The sequence below is a fragment of the Syngnathus acus genome, chromosome 22 (assembly GCF_901709675.1).
Source record: "Syngnathus acus chromosome 22, fSynAcu1.2, whole genome shotgun sequence".
Lineage (NCBI taxonomy): Eukaryota > Metazoa > Chordata > Actinopteri > Syngnathiformes > Syngnathidae > Syngnathus > Syngnathus acus.
The window spans coordinates 8,652,437-8,666,361 of NC_051106.1; the positions used below are offsets into that span (position 1 = coordinate 8,652,437).

At 46.0% G+C, this 13,925-nt stretch overlaps 2 protein-coding genes and 1 gene segment (V, D, J or C); all 3 read right to left on the bottom strand.

Annotated features, from left to right (window-relative positions):
• Positions 1 to 2,752: 2,752 nt before the first annotated feature.
• Positions 2,753 to 9,072, bottom strand: diras1b (DIRAS family, GTP-binding RAS-like 1b). 2 transcript variants are annotated; one of them, XM_037241417.1, is made up of 4 exons: positions 8,766 to 9,072; positions 8,621 to 8,669; positions 3,682 to 4,030; positions 2,753 to 3,612 (listed from the first exon to the last, which is right to left on the bottom strand). In XM_037241417.1, the coding sequence occupies exons 3-4, from the start codon at positions 3,988 to 3,990 to the stop codon at positions 3,325 to 3,327; spliced, it is 597 nt and encodes a 198-aa protein (XP_037097312.1). In that variant the 5' UTR covers positions 3,991 to 4,030; positions 8,621 to 8,669; positions 8,766 to 9,072; the 3' UTR covers positions 2,753 to 3,324. The 2 variants fall into 2 exon arrangements, with proteins under 2 accessions (XP_037097312.1, XP_037097311.1); XM_037241416.1 differs by lacking the exons at positions 8,621 to 8,669; positions 8,766 to 9,072 and adding an exon at positions 7,720 to 7,985.
• Positions 9,073 to 9,207: 135 nt separating this feature from the next.
• LOC119116192 (receptor expression-enhancing protein 5-like) lies at positions 9,208 to 11,978 on the bottom strand. Of its 2 annotated transcripts, none has more exons than XM_037241421.1 (6): positions 11,846 to 11,978; positions 11,648 to 11,770; positions 10,572 to 10,665; positions 10,336 to 10,474; positions 9,950 to 10,118; positions 9,208 to 9,535 (listed from the first exon to the last, which is right to left on the bottom strand). In XM_037241421.1, exons 2-6 carry the CDS (start codon positions 11,760 to 11,762, stop codon positions 9,498 to 9,500), a joined length of 555 nt encoding a protein of 184 aa, XP_037097316.1. In that variant the 5' UTR covers positions 11,763 to 11,770; positions 11,846 to 11,978; the 3' UTR covers positions 9,208 to 9,497. The 2 variants fall into 2 exon arrangements, with proteins under 2 accessions (XP_037097316.1, XP_037097317.1); XM_037241422.1 differs by having other exon boundaries at positions 9,304 to 9,535; positions 9,928 to 10,118.
• Positions 11,979 to 12,374: 396 nt separating this feature from the next.
• LOC119116394 lies at positions 12,375 to 13,401 on the bottom strand. The segment is given in 3 exon segments: positions 12,375 to 12,765; positions 13,160 to 13,304; positions 13,393 to 13,401. Coding segments are annotated over 3 exon segments (477 nt in total).
• Between the last annotated feature and the right edge of the window lie 524 nt (positions 13,402 to 13,925).

Here is a 13,925-nt window from a genome sequence, read left to right on the forward strand (position 1 = left end):
AGCTAGCCCACATCAAATTATATGATGGTATTGCCAGCAGTCTTTTGTCAAACAAGCAACCAGATTTGAGATTCTCCACTTTGCACCTTCGCAAAGGTTGAAAGTGACGTCACATTCCTTTGTATTTTACTTTGGAGTTGTTTGAAGGATGACATGATGCACCATGATGGGGAAGAAAAGGCAGACGACAAGCCTCAAGTTCACAATTTTATTAGGAAAATCATTTTGCAGATTTGATTATTATCATCAATATCATCATCTATAGTTTTATATTTATATATATACTGTATGTTATTTTCAGTTATTCAGAGGATGCATCAGCACAGTATATCTTAATAGGAAGACTATTGCTAGAATAAATATCTATACATCTGAATTAGTTCAGTTAACTTGGTTTTGAAAAAAAAAGGCAATAATACAAAAAAAAAACATGAAGTGCCAAAACAAAATCATCCGCAAAATCAAAATATTTTGTTTTATTGTTTCCTGTTGCGCTGCAAGTTTAGAAAAAGACAAAAGATGATTCACAGTTTGTGTCCTTGTTCTCATGCTGGCAAGAACACCCAAAAAATGGGGGAGCATGCGGGAATGAAGAGCCCGGAGGAGCGCCTAAATAAAAAAGAAAAAAATGCGCTTCCTATGATGGATCTGATCGACAGATCGTGTCGCCATGGCGACCTGTGACACCACAGGCTGCGAAGCAAGTGTCCATTTCTCACTGATTATCAACCGGCTTCAGCCCCCCCAATCTTCTCCGGGCTCCGTACAAATTTCCCGGTTGCGCCTTTAGAATCTGTGTCTGCCTTGGTCGGCTCACTCTTTATTTACAACTATCTACAAGGACCTGTGAGCAGTGCAACATACTCGTCAATTCATGAAGAAAATAAAAAGATGAATCCCTGCATGTGAGGAACATTGGCATGAACGGATTTCTAACGGCCTTGTGTACATTTGTGTGTGTGTGTGTAGGCGTGTTGGTGACTCATGCAGACGACAGCATCGAATATGTAACCGTAGCGAATGTACGCAAGTAGGAGGCTGAGTGTACCCGCTATGACGATTGCGGATTTTTAACGGATTCTTTTCAAGTTTGGGTTGAATATTTTGAACTGTTTGGGTTGAAGATTGGATTTGGGGTGGTCTAAAGATCTGGTCGCCGGCCATTTTGGACCATTGTGTGTGGAAGTCAAAATAAATTGAATCTAACAGTTAAAATATCGGTGGCAGCGGGATCGTTCCCTGCGGAACACCCAAGCCTTGGGGCGGTGCTGCATTAGCTATTTCACCAAATTTGGATCCGGCAATCGATGCTGCGGTCACACACATGCTCTGCTGGTTATTTTGATATTTAATACAGAGTAGTGATTCAATTGATTTGTAGCCAGGAACTTCCTGCTAATCTCTCTTGGTGGTTCCCATGCCGCCCCCAACAATCGGCGAAAAAGGACAGACGGCTGGTAGAGGAAGTCGGACAAGTTTATTGGTGTGGAATAATTTCACAGCTCAATCACTATTCTGTATTAGATATAAAATGGCCGTGGGGGATTGTGGACTGCAGGAAGAAACAACAATCAGAAGCACTACAATGTCATTTTAAACTTCTCATCAATAACGTTAGCGCCACTGTACATTGTAGGTCTAACTTTTTTTTGTGTACTTAAGTTTTTAATTTTTAAATCATAGTGTTTGTGTGTCTTTGCGTTGTTTGTGACCTATTGAACTTGGTTTATTGGTGTGGTAGCAGTCACTAGTGATCACTAACTTTATTTTTCTCTGAGCAAACGTGAAAGTTGTGAGTAGTGCACATGCTAAGCTATAGGCTAATGTAAGATGAATTTGAAATGATAGTGTTTTTGCGAATTTGGGACTTAACCCTAGTTTGGGCTATATATCAGGTTTAAATTCACGACATTATCCAAGTGATTGGTGGGCGGCCATTTTGTTTCCATATAACACATGCATGCGTGGAGCCTTATGCACAGGCAGATTACTGCGGCCTCTCCTCAGTCTTTCACACCCCTTTCCTATTCATAGCTTTCTCTCGCTCTGCTTCCCACCCGCACAACAAACACGTCAGCCCAACAAACGCCGTTAGCCGACAATCTGGCGCGCTAAAAAGCGCCGCGAATAGCACAGCTGCTAGCTAACAGGTATATTCACGGCGTCATTAGTCTGATTGAATTTTGTGTTGTGTTGTTTGCTTTGGTAAGAGTGACTGCTAGCTTGATGTGGGGAGAAGGCAATAGAACAAAAGAGATAGAAATAGGAACATGTATTGTGCTTTTTGTGTCTTCAATGTATGCAAACGTGTGTTCATGTTATAAAGTGCAATGTGTGTGTTGAGCGGACTATGAACGCCTCGGTGGCTCGAGAAGTTAAAACGTTTGACACTCACTTCTGTTTGGCTGTGTCACTGCGTGAAAGCGCACACAATGGCTCCTTAAGCTCTTTCGGTCAATCGGGTCGTCATCAGAATTTGCGGATGTCGTGTGTGAACTGCTTTTGCTGGGTTCTGTGTGGAAGGCAAAAGCAGACTTCTGTTACGGCTTTGTTGATGCAATTTTGCGGGGTCTTTGTGCGTTCAAAGACGCGATAGGGCCGAGAACCAATTTACACGTGGCGCCAGACACTCACGTCACCGGGTCTCTGTGTGAAATAAGAATCGTGAAGTGGATGAGTGTGAGATGAGGAAGTAACAATCAAAATAATACAGATTTAGGTTGCACAAGGAAAATAAATACATCCATCACTATTTTTTTGTTATAGTCGTGTGCTTTTTTTGTGTGTTTTGACTTAAAGCATCAAAAACAAGGCAAACAACAAAACTAAAGTGGACATTCTTGACCTTCAGAAACGCCCCAAATTCTCCTCGAGTCTCACCAGCTTGGCAATTGGTCTCGAGGAAAAAGCAAGCAAGGTAAGACGGGGTTGCTGGAGCGCTCCGGTTTCCCGACGCTCCCTAAATGCGTCACGCTTTCCGAAGAGTCTTAAAAGGATTGTTGCGTCGTGTGTGCGTTACCACTTGAGGAGAGGGGGTTGTTGTTTTTTTCTTCTCGTCAGGGTGGGGGCGGGGTCTGGTCGTACATGGCGTTTATTTACATCCTTCTTGTGTGGTTCATGCTCTCCCACCTCACAGGAAAAAAACAAGCTCTTAACCTTTCGTTTGTCTACGCGATGAATATGTGGAGGGTGGATTAGAGGATTCCCGTCGAACGATCCGATCCACAGCGTTAAACCACCGCCGAGTCATGAGTGGGAGATGATGCGAATGACGTGGGGGGGGGGGTTCCTCTCTGCGTGGTCGTCCTTCTTTCCAGCCGTCGTTTACATGAGGCTGCACTTGCCCTTCAGTCTCTCGGCGCGCGACTGCTTCCCTGAGCGCTTGCCGTCGATGTTGAGGCTCATGTTGCGCTTCTTGTCCAGGTTGAGAAGCTCCTGGAAGAGCTCGGTCACGTTGTGGTTGGTCTTGGCCGACGTCTCCATGAAGGCGCACTTCCACTGGCTGGCCTGCGCCTCGCCGTCCTTGGTGTCCACCTCGCGCTGGGTCTCGTCGCTTTTATTGCCAACCAGCATGATGGGGATGGCCTCCACGTTGCCCTTGATGGCCAGCACCTGAGGACCGGCGGTCCAGAATCAGCATCTGAGGCGGCCATTTTGATTGAAAGACAAAACCAAGCTCACCTGTTGGTAGATGGGCTTGAGCTCCTCCAGCGACTGCTTGCTGGTGATGGAGTAGACCAGGATGAAGGCGTGTCCCTTGGAGATGGAGAGGCGCTGCATGGCGGGGAACTGGTGGCTCCCGGTGGTGTCGGTGATCTGCAGCGTGCACACGCTCTTGTCGCAGCTTATCACCTGGCGGTAGGTGTCCTCCACGGTGGGGATGTAGGTGTCGCGGAAGGTGCCCTTGACGAAACGCAGCACCAGGGAGCTCTTCCCGACGCCGCCCGCCCCGAACACCACCACGCGGTAGTCGTTGCTCTGCTCCGGCATTCTGGCGCCCCCGCCTTTCAGCCTTCAGACACTGTCACACCTGAGAAGAGTTGGAATCGCAGTTAAGGTTGCTTCTCGACACAACAGTCATGACACGCCAGAAGCGGCCACGAATCTCCATGGCGCCCCGCGACCGAAATCCAAACGGTCCCAGCAAGCATGGATGCCGGTCTTCTGTTTCATTACGGAGGCAGCTTAGTGAAGCAGCCTATTATGGGACCTTAAAGCCTGCATCCAACCGCTGCATAAATAAATAATGCATCGAGCGCTCGCATTATGCCGGGATGCGCGTCTCTGCCAGCGGTGGCAAAATGGCCCTTGGCGGTCAGCTCTGTGCAACGTACAAAGCGGGACTACGGAACAAAATATGCTTGCCACCGGCCAAACAGACATTGCGCAATCCTCCTCCATGCACACGTTAAAGAGGTGACTGCAACTGTTGCTAACCAGAAGAGCAGCACCTACCCAGTCACGACAGCGTATCTCAAATAGTTACCAAACAAGCTAGCCACTCAGACTACGAAGCACCTAAGTAACCTGCTCATCTCCCAAATGGTCGGCGGTGTCTTTGAACTGAGGAGTCTGGAACATCTCCCTCCTCCCCCTCCTCTCCTGCAGTGATGATGCTGTTTGATCAATAAGCGAAGGCCTGTGAGCTTCTCAACGGCGGGGTCTCGTCTGTCTATCTGTCTGGCTTCTCTCCTCCACCCCCCCCTGCTTTCCTTTCCTCCTGGGAGCCGGCTCCGTGACGACGCCACCGCCACTCATCAACCCCCCTCCTCCCACCCACCGCCGCCTTTTTCATGCAGCTAAAATTAGCCATCAACACACACACACACAGGTGACACACGAGAGCCCGGCTGTTTTTTTTTCCCCCTCCTGGCAACCCACTCCCATCCTGTCCCACTTGAAAAGCGTGTACAGCAGCTCCTTTTAATGAATTAAGGCTACAAATGCATCTTCTGCATTTGGGCTCCATTAGCAGATAGCTTTGGCACACAAAAAACATCATTCTGCCTATCCATCCATCCATCCATCCATCCATCCATCCATCCATCCATCCATCCATCCATCCATCCATCGTTCCTTCCTTTCTTATTTCCCAGCTGGCGGGAAATGTCACCTTCCGCCGTGGCTAAATATGCACATAATAATTTGCCGGGCGAGAGCCACTCGACGCATTAGCATCAAACATAAAAGACAATGGCCGCCTTCGCAGATCAAGAGCCTGATTAAAACCACGCGCTGTGTGCGGAGGTATCCATCTTTTAATTGGGGATATTGGAATGCGGCGGACATATACAGTAGACGAGCACGCCTATTTGAGCCGCCGCTGGCCAAATAGGATCAACAGCTTTAGACACACACACACTCACACAAATGTGTGTAACTGCAGCCTCTTTCCCAGCATGCCGTGGGAGGAATGTGCGATTCTTTTTTTTTTTTTTCCCCCTTCCTCCTCGTGACTCACTACAGCCAGCGTTTTCGTCACCGTCACGCCACCGCAAGTGCTGCTCTCGCAAACACTCACTTGCAACACAAACACATTTATGTGTAGGCCAACCAACAAAAGTAGCTAACGAGCAGATGAACAAGTCAACCAATTAACAATCTAGCAACAAACTAGCCAGAAAATGAACCAACCAACACAATAATGTTAAAGAACCGAACGAACCATTTGTGGCCCACGACCCGCAGTTTGCTCAATAATTTTGCGCTTGTGCACGTTAGACAAGATTGTAGCGCCGTAGTCTCGGTTTAGCCACTAATCACCGAGCTTAGCCTCTTCTGTCTGTCTGCATTGACCCAATTCCCAAGACGTAAAGTTCCTGCTCGCCTTCTTCTAGCTGCAAAAACAGAATTGTGTTTTTTTTTTTAGATTTGTTGACCTGAACTTCAGTTTGTTTTTATCAAAATTTTAGTATCTTCTGCAGAGTAATGCACAGCTCGATTTATGGACTTCACTGCATGCACCACATGCGCAGATCGGCACAGTAATTACAAGGCGGGGAGGTGTCCATTACTCACAAACTCTTCACAAGGGTCCTTATGTTTAGTGGTGTGACAACATCATCGTCTTCCCGAGTCGGTTAACACGAGGAGTCAGACGTGACGTGACTGCGTGTAAGAGTGCGGTGTAATTAGTGTGTAGCCGTGTGTATTAGCGCCGCGTATTAGCTTGACCCGGGCAAGCCGGAGCATCTCTCGCTAAGAAGCTGCTAATACCGCAACTCGTCATGATAAACACTCACGTTGGATCACCCGCGTCGCTAATACGGAGCAATCATTCGCATTTCACGTTTCTTTTTACCTCCCTACAGTACACCCGCAAATAATTCAGGTTGACTTTTGAAATGTTTTGTCAAGGGTGAGCAAAGTATGGCCAGTGGGTCACATGCAGGCGAATTTTTTTTTCCCATTTAATTCCCCTGATTTGTTCATTTGAATGAATTGTGATCATTTGTGTCATCAAAAACATGATTGAAATAAGCAATTTGAGATCTACAAAATATTTGCTCAAAATTCTTCACTTTGTCATTATTTTGAGGAAACAAATTATTTAAAAAAAAAAATTGGAAAGGGGATAGAAATACAAAAAATGCATGCATGTGACGCAGCTGCCCGCAGTGACAGATGGGAGGCGAGGCGGACCACTTGGATCCACTCGCCCGCTTTTTTTTTTTTCTGCTCACTAATTCCGCTCGAGCCGCGAGTGAATGCAGCGCAGATGGCAAACAAAGAGAGGGAATCCTGCTCTGGATGGCACGTGATGTGACCGGGATGAAGGCCATGTCGTGCATGGGATTGGAAGAAAAAAAAAAAGTCATGAGAAACAGTGCTAGGAAATAGCAGCTTGTCCAATTGACACAAAATCCTACACGTGTTCACCATGGAAATCAACAAGAATTCATGCTGTGAAATGCACAATTGTTTGTTTTTAGGGGGTGGAGGTTCTTAAAAAAAAAAAAAGCATCCTAATTCTAACACCTTGCTTATTTCAAACATATGCGTTTTAGCCTGCTAGCTTAACGCTAAATAGCGTTTTTGTTGGGTTTCTAAAATCCCTTTGAGCAATGGATTGAACACAAACATATGCAACAGGCAACATAAATCACTCATTCTTTATCCTCTGCAAAGAGCAACTAACATTAGTGCCATAGTGATGGCAGTGTCCCAAAAACGGTTTAAAAGTTATGGAGTGTCAATTTCCCTAATTACATCATGTCATTTTTGCTACATTTGAAATCATGAAGATCAAATGTCAATAAAGTGAAACGCACTTGAATAAGTATTCACAGTGCTTGACTTTTTTTTGGTGCAATATGTCTCGCCATAAACTTCAAATAGACATCCAGATGGGAGGATTAACCACCACCACCACCACCACCATCATCACCGTCACACAGTCATCACGGAGCAGCTTCATGCGTCACGATGACAAAGAAGGGAGGAAGGAAGGCTGCAAAGAAGGATGGATGGAGGGGAAGGAAAGAAGGAAGGATGCAAGGGGGCGCCATTACAGAGCTCATTCATAAATACCGGAGCAGCGCCATCTCACAGAGGTAGCATTATTTTTGGCAAGGGTGACACCCCCCCAACATCCTCCCTCATCGCCTCCCCCTCAAATAAACGAAAGATTGTCTCCTGCAATACACAGCGCTCCAACATGGCTCCACAACATGACAAATGCAACATACAATCGTGTGCGTGAGTGTGAGATGGTCGCACCTGCGTGTGCGTCTCCTCGTCGTCGTCGCAAGCGCAAAAGCGAGGCGAGGAGGTATAAATGTCGGTTGGGTTAAAAAAAAAAGTAAAAAAAAAAAAAAAAACTAACAAAAGAAAAGAGACAAGAGATTTTTTGGTTTAAAGCATCGTGAACCCGCTTTCACGTCCAGCTCATCGTCGTCCCGGTTTCCGCCACGGTAGCTTGCCCCCTCTCCGAGTTGTCACTCTCACGCACCATCTATCTATCTCCTCCTCCTGCTCGTCGTCTCTCTTTCCGTCTCTCTCTTTTTGCCTCTCCCACTCTGACGTGGGAGGGGCTACACGTCCTCCTTTCCCTTATCGCTCACGTCCTGTGCTGACAAATAGCACCATATGCAACGGTCGGTGCTGTGCGTATGAAAATACTATAAATAAAAATCGAGAAAAAATGAAAAGAAAAAAAAACATTCAATGTGCTCCTCAAACTTTTACATTAACTCGGGTAGTAGTCCTAAGTGTTCATCAACGTGTACTCAATAGAGGCCTTGACTTCGTTTTTAATTGATTCATAATGGTGGCCATTAATGTATTTATTTTATTCATTAAGGGGCCATTTAGTGTGTAGCCATGCCCATGACCGTGTGTCTCTATATTCATAACGCAATCCTTAGCTCGGCACGCCAATGTCGCTTTTGAACGGGCGCGTCGCAAGATCATTTCCGGTTTGTTGAGCGCTGAATCAGCACTGCGGACAGCGACGTCGGAAAGGCCTTCAGAACCGAGGACAGCGAAGGAAGCGTTGCTAATCCGAAGTGAAACGACTAAATTATTGTTATTGGATATGTGGTCATATCGGTCCAGATCAACACGGACTATGGTGTTATTTCAAAGGGCACAACTTTTTATTTTGGAACGTATGACTCACCATCAGTAGGAGCTGATACTCTGCCGCCCTCTGTCGATGATCACAGGAACTACACGCATAAAAAATGGTACAAGAACATCACGTTATTTTTAGTGTTTTGTTTTTGTTTAATCAATGACATTTTTTTGTTGAACTACAGACTTACATGGTGTCGATGGTTTGTCGTGCACTTGGAACACTCATCACGAGGCCTTGCAGCAATATCAAAAACATTTGTTACGGTACTGAGGGATGAATAAGGTGCATTATATACACGCACACGCACAAACACACGCACGAGGTGGCGTGTGCGCGTCCACGTGGCCTGGCTGGACCATTTCTTGCGCATTCTCTGCAGTGCCTGGCACAATAGGACGTCCCATTGAAGGCCTCTCGAGCGTGAACTCAGCCAAACACAAATTAGCATCCGGGCAGTTAGGTCGAGTGAAAGCTTCGTAAATGTGCTCTCAAGGCTTGTGGCGATGGCTGACAGGGCAGCTTAAAAGAAGAAGGTGATACATCGGGGGAAAACAAAGCAGAAGCGTTTTGTCACCAGGAGCGAACAAAATGCAGAGTGAGAAATATTTGACAGTTGATCATATTTCCAGTTTATTACACCTTCATAATCACTTGACAGATGGGAGAGACTAAAAAAAAATGTGCGAGCTGTGCTTGGAAACGGAACACCAATGTGGCATTATTTATTTTCATCACAGGGTGGTTTAGATTCCAAAGTGACATGGCTCAGTAATGCACAACATCTTGCGGGAGTGTGATGCGGATCGTACCCATGGCAGTAAAGTGTCAAAGTTGTTTCTTTTTTTTGGGCAAATAAAAACATACATATTTTCTTACACTCATACACACGTTCTCACACAAACTAGTGTTCCCAAGATCCTCACTGGTCCTTGTTGTGGTTCAGAGCCCGATTAACAGCTAAAAAATAAAAGAGAAAGACATTTTATAGAACTCTTTTTCTTCAAAAGACTCACTTGAGCAATACAGTGGTACCTCAAAGCAGTCAACTTACGCAACACCTTTGAGGTACCACTGTTTGATGGACTGCATGCACTTTTGGGTGGCAAAATCTCTGACGATATTGCTTTTAAAAAAAATCAAACATTTAGCGGTAGTCACTGACTTTCTGCCACCCAGAAGTAGCCAAGCACCTACTTTTTTTTTTTTTTTAATAAGCATTGCCAAGCGTGAAGATGGCATACGAGCAGGTGAGGTGACGCTTGCCGGGGTTGGCGTGCGGGACAGGAGGCAGCCGCGGCCGCTGCTGCACCGACCGGCATGCCGGAGATATAAAACGCGGTGGTACTTGCATGTACACTGTGGGTATCTCACCCTCCTGCGTGACGCTCTCCGACACGCTCTTGGCCTTGGCGCTCAGGTCGCTCACCACGCCGTCCATGGCGGCCTGGTGTTTCAGGAAGAAGGGCCGGATGAGGCGCTTGTACAAGATGTCCGAGCCGTTCCATGTGATGGGAGCCATACACCAGATGAGGAAGGCGCACTGCGGGGAGACGCCGTTTGTCAACAATCACACAATTCAAGATGGCGTATTCGTAACCGTGGAAACGTGCATCGTTCTCAAAATTGTTCTACCTTGATGGAAGCTTAAAAGGAGTTTTGTTTTTCAATCGAGCAGTTAACTATTTTCACCACAACAGATGTTGCGTTACCAGTATTGTCCACTAGAGGGCGCAATGTCCACACGCAAACTGAAGTACCTTCCCGGCGTAGTAAAAGGGAAACCAGAAGAGGAAGATATCGGCGAAGGCCTCCACGACGCTGAAGAGTCCGTAGACCACCCAGTAGGTGAGCCACTGGGTGTCGTCTTCCTTCACCGTGCTCTCGATGGCTTTGATACTTCAAAAGAGGTCGACGGCAACCCACGTGCAAATCACTCACCAGCAAATGACAAAAAAACTAAATACAGCCATGTGGAGGTGTTGCCGAAACATACGAAAAGTACGCCGGATAGATGAAGCCGATGAGGTTGCATAGCAAGGACGCTCCGTAGCCGAAGAGAAGATAGAGTCCCACCAAACCCAAGACACCTGCAAAAGCAGAGTACAAGTTTCACAAAGGAAGTGAGTGGGTGGCAAAGTTTAATCAGCAACCTGACTGACACGTCGGCGTATCGCCAGCAGGATGAGGAGAAGCGCAAACAGTGAAAATCAAACGGCGGCCTGAAACTTTCTCAGTGGCTCCGTGTTGAAACATGAGTCAGAACACTGGTGACAAGATGTAAATATTTGACATGCAGATACAGACAAAATGGAGCACCCGGGGGGGATGAAATATGATGTGGTGGAGCGGAATGACTGCGCCCGATGTGTTGTTGCATCGCATTTTCATTGCAAATAACAGCCGGCTGCCTCCAGCAGAAGCCGGAGTGACAGATCCGCTTTGACACCACATGATGTTCCGTAAATGTTCAATAATGAGGACCTGTGCAACTGCTGGCTTGACAGACACCTCTAGTGAAATACCAGCCGAGCTTTGCAACTCTGGAGGGAGATAAAAATACTCGTGGGACCAGCTGGGAGTGGTGCTTCATTTATTTGGTGTGTGTGTGTGCGTGCGTGATCATTTAACAGCAATGAAGAATGTGTACATAGTGTAAGAACATCACTAATATATAGACCAGACTATCATTGTAGTCAGATAAGGAATTCATCTAATTGGTCATCAAATTAATCGACGACTATTTTGATGATGTACTTACTGTACATGCCAGTCTGCATTTTTGAAGTTCAATAAGTTCTCAAAAACTAATGTTTTTCTCCAAATACCTCTATTTAAGTACAGTACTTTTAGAACCTGTATCTGTAATCAACCCGAGAGGAAGCGAAAACTCGCAGTAAAGTCCAACATGTGCAAATGTGTGGCGAGTGACGTCATCATGGCTAGCTCATACAAACATGCTAGCTTGATGTCGAAGGGGTCGCTTTTATTTCTAAACGTCATCGTTTTTGTCTCTTTGTTTTTGACTTTAAAACACAAAGGGGGTTGCAGCAAGTATGCGGGCGTACGTACCCAAGACGATATATTCTCGTTTCATTCCCGTTTTTTGCTCCAGCTTCGCCAGCTGGTCGGTGACAAAGTTCTTCTCATGGAGCAAAGTCACAAATCGCTCCTTGAAGTGACTCATCGTTGAGCCTGGAAAGCGACAGAAAACATGGAAAACTGGCCCAAAATGACAACTAGGTGTTGAAAACCGGTTGTTTTACTGACCTTTATAGGAAAAGTTGCCCCTGTAAAGACAGCTTTTGGTCAGCAGCTGTGGTGGAGTCGTGAGGGGGGGGCGGGTTGAAGCAGGCTGGCCAATCAAGGGGCTTGTGGCGCAAGGGGCGGGGTTAAGTGAGGCTTGCTGGCCAATCAGAGACGAGAGTAACGTTCACCGCGACAGGTGAAGGAAAAAAACGGTTCTTTATTGGATCATCTCCATGAATGTGTGATTATTGTTTTTCATTAAAATTATATTTTTATCCATGACAATGCTTTCATTATTCCTCATCCTTAAGAGTAAAATATCATTTTGAATTCGGCTATGTTCATATATAAATCTACAATACAATAGGAAAGTATTCATTTGATTTTGACTTCTAATTACAACTATGTGTTATAGATGTATGTGCCATGATAAAATCACCATTTTGTTTCATTTTATTTCTCTCTAGGCTACCTGTCACAATATAAATGTGCTTTGTCGTGTTACCAAGTTTGCTTCCCTTTTCCAATAAGCAGCAGATGCAGAGACGGATGGTGATACTCAGACATTTTATTTCACAATGCTTCAACGTTGCAAAGACACAGACACGGGTTCAGGCTCTACTCTGAGCATTGTCCTGGGTTGGGCAGGGTTTGCGTGACGGGCGTTTGCCCGGTTAGGCTGGCCTCGCAGCTCACTGATTGGGCCTTGCGCCACTGGTCTGCTGAGAGGCTCAAGGTGCTGGTCCAGCTGTAAAGCCCATTCGCCTCTTCCGGGGAACTGTGCGACACCCCCGAGGTAACGGGGCCGCCATCAATCTTCCAGTCCAAGGTCCAGGTTTCGGGGCGCCCTTTGGCCACGCACACGGCTGTGGCCTTTTCTGTTTTCAGCTGCTCCTTGGAAGGAGGGAAGAGGGTCACGGTGGGCCGATGCACCTCACCCGCTGTCAGGGGGACAGGACAAGAGACAAGCAGTTTTTTCCAATTACACACACTTTCAATGTCACTTAGGTCATGGTTCGGGTCATGTGAATTTACAAGAACACACTTTATGAAACACTTACCTTCTCACTGGGCAATCAAACGGTCCTAATCTATGTCATAATAAACATTCTACCATCATTGCATTGTAGGTATAGCCACACTTTTGGAAGTAGCCTTTAGCAGCTAATATCAATTTCTCAAATCTGCTTTTTAGCTCTTACTCAAGAAAAGCCTGGGCGTTTATGTTTTGTAAAAATTGACAAAAATAATGTTACTCATTTTCCATAAGCTGGAACTGAAGAATTATCAATTATTTTGATGCAAAATTACAGATGGTAAGTAAATAGTACTTACCAAGGACGAGTTTGGTTCCTCCTTCAGCGAAACTGAACCACGGTGATGCGAAGCGGTGAGCCGTCCATACAAAAACTCGTCCTGTCAATGAGCTCTGATGTGCGAGTCCAAGTCCAAACAACAGGAAGTGGCTGCCTCCCTCCCACTTTCACAAAGGCAGGTGCTCTCGCAGCTTCATTTGCATGCGCGTCTGCCATCTCTAAAACATAACGACTAAATCAGCTCAGAAATACCTCAAACATATTTTTCCCCTCCAAGACCACCAAAATGGGCAACATTGGAAATGTTCATTTTATTTTTTTCAGTAATTCCTTCACATGCCACAAGAGGGCGTCTGCATATGGAACACGTCCAATAGTAGCAGAGAATCACTGCTCTAAATTGACCATTTTATTGTCAATTGCCCCGATGAAGATCATTTTGAGCAAAACTGCAAAGTACAGCTGATGCACTCAGACGTGGAGAATGTTCAAAAAAGGAGGAAGTGCTATCTTCTCGCTTTCACAAAGCCAGCTGCGCTCGCAGCTTCATTTGCATGACCTTCTGCGCTTCTTCAAAAAGTCCGCAGCGCTCCTTTTTTGCGCAAACACCACTAGCTCTACGAGTCACGATGTGGTCTTCTGCACTTGCGCTTGTCCTTTGGGCTCTGCTGGTTCCTGGTGAGACTCTTTGTAACTTGGTGTCAGCGCAGAATATTTCATAGGAATGACTAGTTAGTCTTGACATTTGGTAGAAGTTGTGTTCTCATTCATCTCATTTCAGGATC